At 37.9% G+C, this 12500-nt stretch overlaps 1 protein-coding gene across 5 annotated transcripts; it reads right to left on the reverse strand.

Annotated features, from left to right (window-relative positions):
• Positions 1–579: 579 nt before the first annotated feature.
• LOC138042569 (LHFPL tetraspan subfamily member 2a protein-like) lies at positions 580–12193 on the reverse strand. Of its 5 annotated transcripts, XM_068888505.1 has the most exons (5): positions 9891–10128; positions 8615–8686; positions 7903–8032; positions 6228–6696; positions 580–1897 (listed from the first exon to the last, which is right to left on the reverse strand). In XM_068888505.1, the coding sequence occupies exons 4-5, from the start codon at positions 6658–6660 to the stop codon at positions 1629–1631; spliced, it is 702 nt and encodes a 233-aa protein (XP_068744606.1). In that variant the 5' UTR covers positions 6661–6696; positions 7903–8032; positions 8615–8686; positions 9891–10128; the 3' UTR covers positions 580–1628. The 5 variants fall into 5 exon arrangements, with proteins under 5 accessions (XP_068744606.1, XP_068744610.1, XP_068744609.1 ...); XM_068888509.1 differs by lacking the exons at positions 8615–8686; positions 9891–10128 and adding an exon at positions 12062–12193; XM_068888508.1 differs by lacking the exon at positions 8615–8686 and having other exon boundaries at positions 9891–10150.
• Between the last annotated feature and the right edge of the window lie 307 nt (positions 12194–12500).

Below are 12500 nucleotides of genomic sequence, written 5' to 3' on the forward strand. Positions count from 1 at the left end.
CCCTCTTTTACGCCAACATTGTCTCTTGCGTTTTGTTATTGTAGTGTGTGTTTAATGTAAATACCGGCGGGAAATGCGAGATTAAATCACAAACTATCAGAAATGAAAAATTCACGGAATACACCTCTCTATGATAAATGTAAGCTTAGGGCCCCCGTGTTAGGGCCATTCCAGTTAAAATCCACATCCCCCCTGTTGACGAGAGTGTGCGAATTTCACCCCTTAAGAAGTAGGAGATCAAAGTGCCGACACATTCCCCCCTTCAGAAAAAGTTGATATTTTATTTCCACTCTCAGAAGAATGGCGATTTTTTCCAATACCCTTCAGAAATATTTGAAAGATGAAAGAGTGCCAAAACATGGACCCCCTTAGAAATGCTCTTCAGACCCCCCTCGTCAACAGGGGGGTGTGGATTTTAAATGGAATGGCCCTTATTTTAAGAACAAAACATGTGATCCTCTTTGCACACCTTTCCCTCCCAACATCTTACTGCAGACAGGGTTTAACCAAATCAAGCGGCCAAAGTAATTCATCAAGCCTCCTGGCAAATATTTTACTCAATCAAATTGCTGGTACCAATTTCTATTTAAAACTTAATTTTATTTACAACTAACCACTATTCAAATTCAGTTAACAGAGCCTTATTGTCATACTATCCTACATTCCAAAGTTTAATAATGAAGTATGTCCACATAATTATTAAATCATCACACTCACAATTTGTACCTCATATATATAGGAAGAGAGGAATGACATGCACATGAAAGCTTGGTAATTAAAGTTGTTTAATTAGATTGTCACTTATGGAGCCAACTTAAGAACAGTTTAACACTTTCAGAGAGGGGGGACAGGTTTGCTGGTACAAAGGGAGGGGAGCATGCTAAAATGTTATCTGACCCCATACCTCTGCTCTTCCACATGTCTGTAATCCAGCCTTTTATTACAGACTGCTACAAACTGCTGTTACTAATCCCACTGTGTGATGTCAGCAACTAGCAGTGCCATATACAGTATAAGACTACCCCACTTTATTCCTGTACAAAAATCCAAGACCCCCTTTTTTGCACCACCTCTCCTCCCATGAAATTTCAAGTTCTGAACCAAAAATATTACAGGATTGGTCAACTTAAGTGGTGTACAAAGCCACATCACAGATAAGTTTAATGTAAAACTATTGAAAATTGTGTTGATTCAGCTCTATCATACAGCAGCATTATCAGATGCATGAACTCAATATGAGCTTGAATTTCTAAAATATCTAAAATCCTCCACAACTTTCCTGGTTTTCATTTCACTAATTTTCTTATACCAGCTAAATTCAGACTTAAATTTGATGATTCACTGAGCTGTCATCAAAAGCAGCATCTAAAATGAATAGGACTATAGTTTATTTGAAAAGACTCAAGTTCGGCTCTTTCTAAAACAAACACAAAATGCCTAGGTTTCAGTTTGTATTCCTGTTTTCGTTGAGTCCTAAGAGAACTTCTACATTTTGTCGAAACTCCAGGAAATTCTACTGTCCTGTCCAGGAGTTAAAATAGATATGAATGTTTGCTGAGGACATGTTTATATCCATTGTAGTGCTGGAGGTGGCTGATGTCCGAATCCATGTCCTTTGCTGGTCAATTTTATACTAAAAAAATGAACGTCTTTCCATCTGAAATCTCATCTTGCACCATATCACTTGAGGTGGACTTCTCAGCTTGCGCTGATAACAAAGAGCACAGAAATGACGACAATGTTCCACCTAACACCACATAAAAGGCCCATCCTAGAGAACAATCATTGATTAAAAATGCACCAGGTTTCTGTAGAGGTCGTATTGTGCAAAGATCATCAACATCATCATTGCCCCAACCAGCTGGATATAAAACAAGACCAATGACAAGGAACAGGGCTGTACAGAAAAAAAATCAAAATTATATCTTAGAATGAACTTTCATTAAGCATCTAAGAAGTTCATCTTTTATGTCCAGGATTGCAAGAAAGGAACTGTATGAATATTTACATATTAAATTATTATGTCACACTGTCCTTTGAACTTAAAATGCCAACAAGATATTAGACAACAATAGGATTATTGTTAATGTTAGCAATGGGACTATAGTTAAGTGGACGAAATTTATGTGACATTAAGCACACATAAATTAATTTATTATGTATTTCTGGACAGATTTTCCAGCAAAAAAAGTTGTATTTACACACAATTATTTTTTTCTTTGAAGGCATTTCATTCGTGATGATCATACAGGTACATGTAGCTTTTATTAATGGTATCTGATCAGCACAACAACCAGCAATTTTGCTGAAAATTCCTTTACAGGTCTTGCAGGGATAGAGACTCTCATTTGACTACAGGAAGAAACAAATCAAGATCATTCAACCAATCTGCACAGGTTGCCTGAAATTTATAAACTTTGCATAACAAAGTTGTCCTAATACCCAAAACGTACGCTTCAATGCTGCATGCTATGCACTTTGCAACAAGGATTGCATAGCACAGGAAACATGAAATGAGTGGTAATTTACATTATTTTATATATACTGAGATTTTCGCATCATATGCTGTGTGAAAAAGCGTTTCAGATTTTACTTGGACCAATCAGAGAGGCGAAACGAGTTTCTCACACGTGAAAAAATCGTTTCATCCAATCACAAACCACGGTTTAAGTGAATTGTGTTTTCGCGGGTTTTTTCGTGGTCATTACAGTACCTTTATTGGCTCACCAATTTGGGATTTGCTTATTTCGTTATTTTCAAACGAGCAGTTCCATATTTAATTAGGAATTGAAATGTTTGCTATCCTTTGCACCAGTTATGATTTTTGATTGGTGATATTTTCACGTCGATTTTAGTAAAAACTTAATTTTTCGAAGAGAATTTAATACAGGAGTTTTGTAATTATTTTAGAGAACCAATTAAAGATGGATAAATAAAAAATCTCAGTATGTATAAAATAAACAAATTACAGCATGGAAAGCGCTTTGTACGGGATTTTCACACTCGTTGGTAATTTTGTATCAGAAATCTCACTCGTTCGCTGCGCTCACTCGTTCGATTTCAGATACTTCACCAACTCGTGTGAAAATCCTGTATGCGTGCGCTGTCCATGAAGTTATCTCTATTCAGTACCGCTCAAAAGTAAGTTACCAGTCTCGTCTCGTTTCTCGCTCAAGGGTGGTAACTTACTTTTGAGTAGTACTGTATAAACTCATTTTCATGCAAACAAACAAACTTCACGAAACAATATTGTGTGGTTCCAGAAAATATCCATACCCCCACCACAGAAGGTCATTGGAAATTCCGAAGGGGAGGGGGGGAGGGGGTTAAAGGGCAGCAATTTCCAAAAATTAGGGGAGTTTCGTGGGAAACTACTTTCCCAAAGGGTCACGAACCACGTACAAAACTGAAAGCAACATACGATCGATCTGGAGCACAAAAACATACTTACGTACGCTCTTTTGAAACAAAAGTCAGTCCTCCTGGCCATTGAGATTAGCTTCAATCTACAATCTCATGAAGGTAAGAATGATGTGTTTTTCACTTTGGAACGGATTCAAAACATTTAAAATGGCGGTCTCAACTGGAGTCCCCAGACTTCCAGCTTTGTATCCTTTACATCCGACCAACACTTCCGTTCACTTGAGTATCGGTTTTCGCTACCTTCACATGCAGTAAACACATTTTTGATAGGATTCATGTTTTATGGGGGTAGTAACTCATAGAAAATGCAATGAGACGCAGGTTCCCAACATCTCAATGCTTGCGTACAACATTTTCTCTTTTTGTGGGTGACATTTAGACCACAGACAGGAACCGGAAGTCAAATTTTCTCTTCTTTGAGTGAAAGATCGCAGCCTCGGGAAGTTTTTGAAGTTTTAAAGTTTTTGCAGTATCTGTACTATTCACGGCTGTTGAAGTACTTTCGTTCCACCTTCAGAAGGCCTGGCTACCTGGCTAATAAATTGTGACAACGTTCATGAAACCTACTGCATTAATATGTGTGTATTGGTGAAGTTTTCGGTCCTTAAATAAGAATCAACCTGAAGAAACTAACAAAATGTGTAGACAGAGGAACCTTGTAAGTTTCTGTTTTATTGAATATCGTTTGCGAAGTTGTTTAAGGGAGTGAAACGTTCTCAGCGGAGTTTGCACGAAAACGTGAAACAGTCGACCTGCAACCCAAATGTTTAAGCTTATAATCTTACATAAAAACAAGACAAACATAATTTGCAAAGTTTATGGTGAAGAAGTTAAACGTTTAGCTGGATAATAAGCTTAACAAAGCGTTATATTTTTATTAAAGGTAACCTTATTTAATGTTAATACACTGTTGAAATAAAATTCTGCCGTATTAGGTATTCACTTTCTTTTTTATAAGTACAAAAATTCTGGACATTCCTGAGGTTGATGACCCCCTGGAACAGAAAATCCACATTGCAGGATATGTCAATTGTTACAAAATTTTGCAACTAGAGCCAATTCACCCACAGGTGCCCCAGGCTCTGTGTGCGCATGGCCGACAAAAATAATTATACGGATTTGTATAGGAATCCTGGTAAAGGGCTTAAGAAGATAATTATAAGAAGAAATCCTCAATAAAAAGTCTAACATTATTGGGAACAAAGTTCATTTGCATATTAATATTATAATTAATGTTAAGTCCTTGAAGGCTTGATAAATACAGGAACAATTGTGAACAGCCTACTATGTACAAAGTCCTATTACATGTAACTAATAAAGAGGCATGAATGTGCAAAATTAACACCACTTTAACTCGGATATTTTAGTTCTTCTCCTCAGTTTGTTCATTATGGCTCTCATTCTCGCATCTTTCAATGCTTCCCAGCTTTGTGAATGTGGTTGGATGACTGAGACAATGCAGGCATGTCGGGAGCCAAATGGAGAATAAAGAAATTTGCAGTTGACAAACTACGGTCTACCACCCCGGTAAGGCTCAGTTTGTTATCAACAGTTGGAGCCGTGGCCACTTTGGTGATAAAGTGCCTCTTTCAAAACAGGGCTGTCAAAAAGGGCCAGTACCCGGCCAGTTACTTTCGTCTCAACTAGCTGTTTTTAAAATTTAAAACATCGAGAAGTTCAAGAAAAAAGTACATGTAATAAATCCTCTTCAGTTTGTAGCAATACGTGCATGCATGTATTGTACTTTAGGAACAATTTTCAGAGGATTAAGATCGATTGTGAAAAAAAGAATGGCAATAAACACGAAAAATGGTACATGCTGACTTAATTTTCACTGTTTTCTACCTTTATCATTTCCAAGTACCTACATATGTAAATATTTTCAAAATTTAACAGGGAACAAAATTGCCCCTGGTCCCCCATAGCAAGCCTGCACCTTCCATGCCCGCATATGAGTTGCCATTTACTTTCTAAATTGGGACACCTACTTCAAAATGTTTTGTCAGCCCTGCCAATTGAGTGAACAAACTACCACCTAAGGTCGCTCACAGGACTGCTATTGCGCCGATGGTGAGTTGAAATGGAAGTTATCTTTGTCAATTGATTCTCATGTGGAATTGCGACCAAGGAACATTTTCTCTAGGAATATTTGACTCAAATAGGTGGGCTCCTGAGAATTTAGTTTCTAGCTTTGGGATTATATTATAACGTTGCATCAAGTTCAACAACTGAGAAATTGAAAAATGGCTCAAATCACGTTGGACAACGGCAATAAGGTTAGGCTTTTAATTGAGAAAATTTTCTTATAATTATCTTCTTAAGCCTTTCACCAGGATCCCCATACAAATCCTTAATATATTTTTGTCAGGCATGCTCACACAGAGCTTGGGGCACCTGTGATTCACCCAAACATTATTAATGTACATGCACAGAGTACCATCTATCAAATTTTGATAGATGGAGAAAGAAGCTTTGTGAATATCGGGAAAAGAAGGGAAGGGTTAAATGTCAGGTTTCATATACTGCTATCACCCTGCCTTGATGCAGCATCGATAATTTGTACCAAATGCAAGTATTTTAAACAAACCAAGAAACCTTCAAGATCTGATTTCAAAATTTCTTTGCTTCAGTAGGACTGTATATAAAACAGGCCAAAACTAACATCAGTTTAATATTTTAAGAGCAAAGCTCTATGTTGTCCTCCTTGACCTCAGACCTAAAACAAAACCATGCAATGTTGGATGGTCTAACTGTTACCCTTATGGTTCATTTCAGAGCAAGTAATTTATAGGTTATTACTGTACCTGCTACAGACTGGATTAAGCCCCCAACTGAGAAAATAGACTTCTTTCCAATACTTTGAACACAAAATCCAACGATTGACATTAATACTGCGACTCCAAGAAGAACTGTTCCAAAACACAGGAAAAAGAGGCAAGCTCTCCAAGCTGCTGATGGAATATCCATGAAGTCTTGGACATATGTATAACAGTTCAGCTCAGGTTCACCTCCAATGGATCGTTGAATTTTTCTACAACGGTTGTAGATCCCAATTGAAGGCTGGTAAAATGTGTTTACCGTGGTGCCTTCAGATGAATTTGTAAATGGTCTGGGGCTTCCATACAGCCATTTGGGGGTCATAATTCCAGTGACCACAGCAAGCGTAGCAACCACGGAGAGAACCATCCATAATATATTTCTTGTTGTGACTATAATATAGCAGTCAGTCATCTTCATAGATTTTCGGTGGTCACCCTCAGAGGAGGCTATGACCTGAAATAAAGAGTTTGAACACAGGAATTTCTTGTTAAAACAAACATCTCTATCAGTTAAAAGAGAACAATAAAATAGAGGTATCCTTTCAAATTTAGTTGACTTTAACATCATATGGTTGAACTAACACATGGAATTGACAATTATAGAGAACTTCACAGTCCAAATTAATTGATTACACTGAAGTATAGCAGTACAGATTTTCATTTTCACAGATGTTCCATGTCTTGGCCAGACTTGGCTAGGAGCCAGGTTAGGCTTCTTAAGTGACAGGCAAAGTCTTCCTGAGGTTTAGTGTTACATACATTAATGAATAAAAAAGCAAGATCACTATCTATTTATCTGTGACAAATCAACAAGTAATTTAGACTTTAAAAAGATATGGTATGCCTTGCTATATTTTTGTCTCAAATTTAATAATTTAATGCATACCCCTTTGCCACACAAAGTAAAAACAATTTTTGTCACTTTGGCCACCCAAGGTTTTAAAAGATGAGTAGACATAAAAACATTATCAAATGTTGTCGGCAGACAGAGCATTAATTCATCTTACCATTATAGTGACAAACTATGATTGGCCAAATTAATCAGCTGACATCTTTGCTTTCCCATTTGATTTAATCACAGAAACAAATTAACATTTTATAGAGTAAGACCACATTTCTTTGGTCTATAACATACGTTAATAAAGCTCTTAATTTTTTGTGAGGTGGAAAACACATTGGGCTGGTTGCATATACTTCCAGTACCCAACCCTCCAATTCTTGCATATACGAGTCAGTGATCTTTGTCAAGGCCATTTGGGCAAGTGAACAAATACTGACCTAACAAACTACTGTACATTAACTATAATCCACTTAATGGAGAACTTATTTTCGCTTTTCTTTCAAGGGTCTAAAACGTTCTTGCTTGTAATAACTTGGATTACCCTCAAATTTCATTTGTATAGTAACACTGCATATATTGGCTATTTATATTTTAGTCTTTTCCATATCATTAGTATGTCATTTGTGCATGCAATTTACAGGTAATTACCAATCCCATTTCAACCTCTCAACCCCACTTCATCCGGAAAAAAAAAACGAAAACATGCGTGCTCGGGTTAGTATAAAATTTTCAACACAACACTGCCTGGCTGAAAAACTTGTGTTCCACATGGTGTGTAGGTTGATTGGGGAACAGCTGTCGTGAAGCCACACAACTTACCTATTGTAGCTTCAGAAAAAAATAACTGGGACAATAAAAGTCTTGGTTGTTTACTTTGGACTGACAAAAGCTTCCACTGAACACAGATTGAAGACTTCACAGAAGCAAGACACAAGTTTGTAGCCGTGTGCTATAAAAATCATGAAAGGAAACATTAAAATGATTAAATATTCATCTGGACCATGATAATTATCATATTTTAAGAGTACTTTATCTGTTTAACAAGTTTGAAGAGAAGAGTTTAAGGAAAATGTAAAAACTGAGGAGGGGCAAAATGTTTCTAAAGAAATGATTTTATTAATAAAAGGTTTACAAATCAACACAGAAGTAATGATCTTTATACGATGGGACAAAAACTGTGATCATTTCTTAGATCTGAAAATTAATTGCCTTGAAGTCCTAGGCCGAAAGTTTACAGAACATATTTCATTGCGGTGGTTGACGAAAAAGTTCTTGCCCTTTTTACTTTTTAAACGTAAGGTTCGCGTACGAGGTCTCAAACCACCGGACAAAGACTGTTTTGTCTGTGCAGGGAATTTTTATTTGTAAACACAGACACATTAGCAATACAGACTCTCAAGTTCTCGAACGGAGGGAAAACACGCCACGGGCACAGGCCATGAAACAATATTCGTCCCTGTTACTTTCCTTTTAAAATAAAAAGTTATATAATTCTTGGCTTCAAGAGTACAAAATTACTTATGATACTTACTTGGTTTTCTATGCTCAGTCAATTTTTTCTTTACGAAAAAGACCTGCCAATAATTTACAGTACAGGAAAGCCCTTTCCGGTATAAACACATTAAACAAAAACATAGCACAGCGTAATTAAAATCACCTGGTTACGACAGAGAAAAAAGTCACGATATTGCGATACATGAAAGTCAGTCTCGAACTTCCCAATCTTCTTAAATACCTTTTGGAAACACCGGCAATTTTACGTTCGAAATATAAATGGTGCAGTTGTTCCGAAGTTGACGACAATCTCAATATCTTGAACAAACAAATTAAAAATATCTTGAGGTGTGAACCTGACGAGTGAGTGGCCATGGGTCGCGCCGAAATTGCTTCATTCCCACAGAAGTGAAAAAAACTGCAAAGCAGAGAAAATGCGATAACGTACGCTCTCTCCACACGGTTCGAGATGCCCTGATCAAAACAACATGCGGCACAAAAACTTGAACCTTATTTATCAAATATAAATAAGAGTGCGGGGATGCAGTTCGCACATGTCTAATTAAAAACCAATCGTCAATCGAAATAAAATGAGGAAACAAGGCCAGATTTCGCCAACTTCTTTTCTACAATAACGACGGCCAGCAGATTCTTGAAAGACGCGACCAAAAAGCCTCTTCACCGGACATGTGGGAAGCAAAACGTGATGCGCGATTTCTTGTTTGATTGTTTGAAAACAAAAGAACTGCAACATCAATAGAGGCGACTTTGCGGCGAGGTTCAACACGACAGGTTCGTTTTGTCGTCGACTGCTATCGACATTGTCCAGCAGTAAAATTTCTGGTCAAAACACAACAAGTGGATGTGCTTAAAAAGCTGTGATTGAAATTTATAATTTTTACTTGTCACCAAAACTCGCGCGCCTAATTACCGCCTTTTATACTCAGCGTGTTTTCGCTGGCAACAAAAGTAAATCATAGCACGCTTCAAAAGCTCGTCGCACATGGACACCTTTCCGATAAGAAATACATTTCGCGCTTGTCCTCGCAAAAAAATTCAATTGGAAGCAGTCTGCCGGACTGCAGGATGATACAAATGACTGCGATATAGCATTAACAAAGCAGAAGATCGAGTGTGCTTTTGAATGAAGCTCGTTGGTTTCCGTAACTACAGACTTCCATGCTTTTAACATCATCGTGAATCTCTTGATATCTTGATATCAAATTGGGGAGGAAAAACTCTACATTGGTTCAGTTGCTCAACAGAGTCACTATTTGAAGATCAATCAGTCAGCAGTTTAACAATCGCCTTACCTCTGTCGAATCCGGCGCAAAATTTCCACCGTCGACGATTTACTTGCTTGAAAATCGGCCCGTACAGTCTGGTTTATAGCACGATAAACTGAACGATGGTTATCTTAATATCAAATGAAATACTTCAGTACGTGGAGGAATCGAAGAAAGTTGAGTAACGAAACACAACGCAGCACGCCGATCTTTCGGTAGCAAGATAATCCGGAAACACCGCGGTTGATCTCGCATTACGACACCTGAGCTTGAACAGATAGGCGTCACACTCTTTCATTTGACTTGTCCATCAACAAAGTCCCGCCCATCTTTCCCGCGGGATTACTTGTATTCCCGGTAAAAATCAACAAAGTTGATTCTCTTATTGTTCCTCTGCCCTAAAGAACGACTACAAAGACCCTATGTTGGAAAACCTCCGTCTTTGAGAAGCATGCGACAGTTTGCTTTCCGCGCTGAAATAATTCGAAGTGAATTGACCTTTCGGCTTTCGCTAGTTGTTCTGTGAGCAGGTTGCAAAAGAAAGCTAACAAAACCAAAAGAAACAACGATCCAAGAACCTCTCGACTCACAAAATAATTTATAACCAATAATGTGCCACAAACTTGCTGGCTATATTTCTGACGGAAAAATAAATTCTGCTTAGCGTATTAAAACTCTACATGACGTTTACAAGAATTCCTGAAATTCCTCCTCTCGATAGTCCAAATATCATTCATCGAGACATGTCAGAAGTACATTCCCTCGGACAAAAGTTGATTGAAAGGGTTAATCTCAGAGCAGTTCACTTTTTTCGCCAAACCCGGCAAAATCAAAATTAAAGTCATTTATTTATCTATACCGTCTCGGCTTCAAAGGTTTCAGAAAGGAATAGCTTTGCACTGACTCGGGGATGGCCTTCAACTATTCTGTTGGTATATATATAGTCTTCCTAGACTTTTCTAGAAACCGCCGCTTTCTTTCTGCAGCTGCTAATCGCCGCGGTTTCCGGAAAGATTTATGTTGCAAGGGTCTTGTGTAGACTTCTTTTGGACGTATGCCGAGACACTCACCAACAAAACTATAGACAGTATCCATGTGCTCTTTGGACAGACATACTTGTCTCTTATCGCCACAACCCACCTTTATGATGACATTGGATAAGACCTTTTTTATTGTTTTCTGTTGTTCCATTTTTTGAGTGTTTTTCGTTTATCAAGTAATATTTATTTTTCTGCCGTTATATGAGCTCTTGTTGCAGTTTAGAAGAAATTGTATTTGGGATCCCATGATTGGTCAATTTAGTGATATTTAGAGATATAATAGAATATCAAGTAATATCGAACCAAATTCGTTTTCTCGGACCGTTCTGTAACTTGGCGGTACCGTTAGTGGCCTATCTAAGGGCGCTTTTCTTTTTGTCAGAACTTGCCGGCCAGACCTGTCAGTTTGCAAAGAAAATGCAGCAATTTGAAGGAGCGCTTGCATGATAATCCCTCGCGTTCTTCTGGAGGAGTATGTATCATCCTCAAGCGTTTTAATTTGAATGCGTTGTGGAATTAGTCCTTCCAAATGCCTGGTCGGCCAATCAGTTCTGTCAAATGGAAGCGTCCTAAGAGCAGTCTTCTTCATGTAAAAAGTACAAACCAATGACAATCCCAGAAATATCAGGACGAAAAATTAACAAAGAAGTAAATTGATAAGAGCAAGGCGGTAACATTTACCCATATTTGCCGAAACATTTTTTGCTTTGTTTGGTAATGGCATCAAAGGAAACGTTCGTGGAAATGAGATAAGAAATGACTTTTCCAAGAGTTAATTAACTCTTCCTTTCTCAAGACCATTCAACCCAAAACTAAATGATCCGGCCTTAATTAATGGGTTGAGACCTTTCAATCCCTCATTGACCCTCATATGTTGCACCTTCAAGAAAATGATGAATGGTCTTTCAAGAAAACATCACAAAGAATGAGTGTTAATAGAAACTAAATAACTGAAGGTTTGGCCCACCATTGGAATACTATGCAGACCACACGAACCGATTGTTATTTTCATTTCCTCCATTAGAGCTTCGCAGTCCGTTTTCCTTCCTGACTAGCATAGTTGGCACATTTCTCGAGTTAGCTTTCCACTGCCTACACGTCAGGACATAAAAATGCAAGTTGGCTGGGTTTTAAATTTTCTTATTTCAAAACACTTACTCTGTGTCCTTTGTTAGGCTGCTCTATGCTTTTGAGCCAGAAGAGTTTAGTTTCCTCATATTAAAGTCTAAATACGATGTGACTTGACCACAATAGAAGCCCTGACCACATATTAGTATCATTAGAATTCGGCCGGCAAGAACACTGGGAAAAATGAGGCGGGGCTGTTAAATAAACATGCTTCTGAACAGAGCAGACGTTTTGGTTTCTCTGTCCGTGTGAATTTTCTCTTGATAATAAATGCGCAAGTCCCTCGTAAATAAATGTTCCAAAAGGGAATCTAAATATGGCGGACACTGTCTCTACACAGGGTGTGTGTTTTCCCAGGATAGGGATTAGGCTTCAAATCATTTTTAGTCATCCTCTCGGAGTGCAAATTCTCCTTGAGTTAAAACTTGTGAGAAGGCATTTTTTGGTATTCGCACTCTTTCAATTAACT

The sequence above is a fragment of the Montipora capricornis genome, chromosome 3 (genome assembly GCF_036669925.1).
Source record: "Montipora capricornis isolate CH-2021 chromosome 3, ASM3666992v2, whole genome shotgun sequence".
Taxonomy (NCBI): domain Eukaryota; kingdom Metazoa; phylum Cnidaria; class Anthozoa; order Scleractinia; family Acroporidae; genus Montipora; species Montipora capricornis.

Excerpts from the sequence above, each read along its gene's own strand:
- LOC138042569 (XM_068888509.1), bottom strand. The coding sequence starts at position 6,660 with ATGAAGATGACTGACTGCTATATTATAGTCACAACAAGAAATATATTA. Across the intron at positions 1,898-6,227 it reads CTTAATCCAGTCTGTAGCAG|CCCTGTTCCTTGTCATTGGT; the intron begins GTACAGTAATAA and ends TTTTCTGTACAG.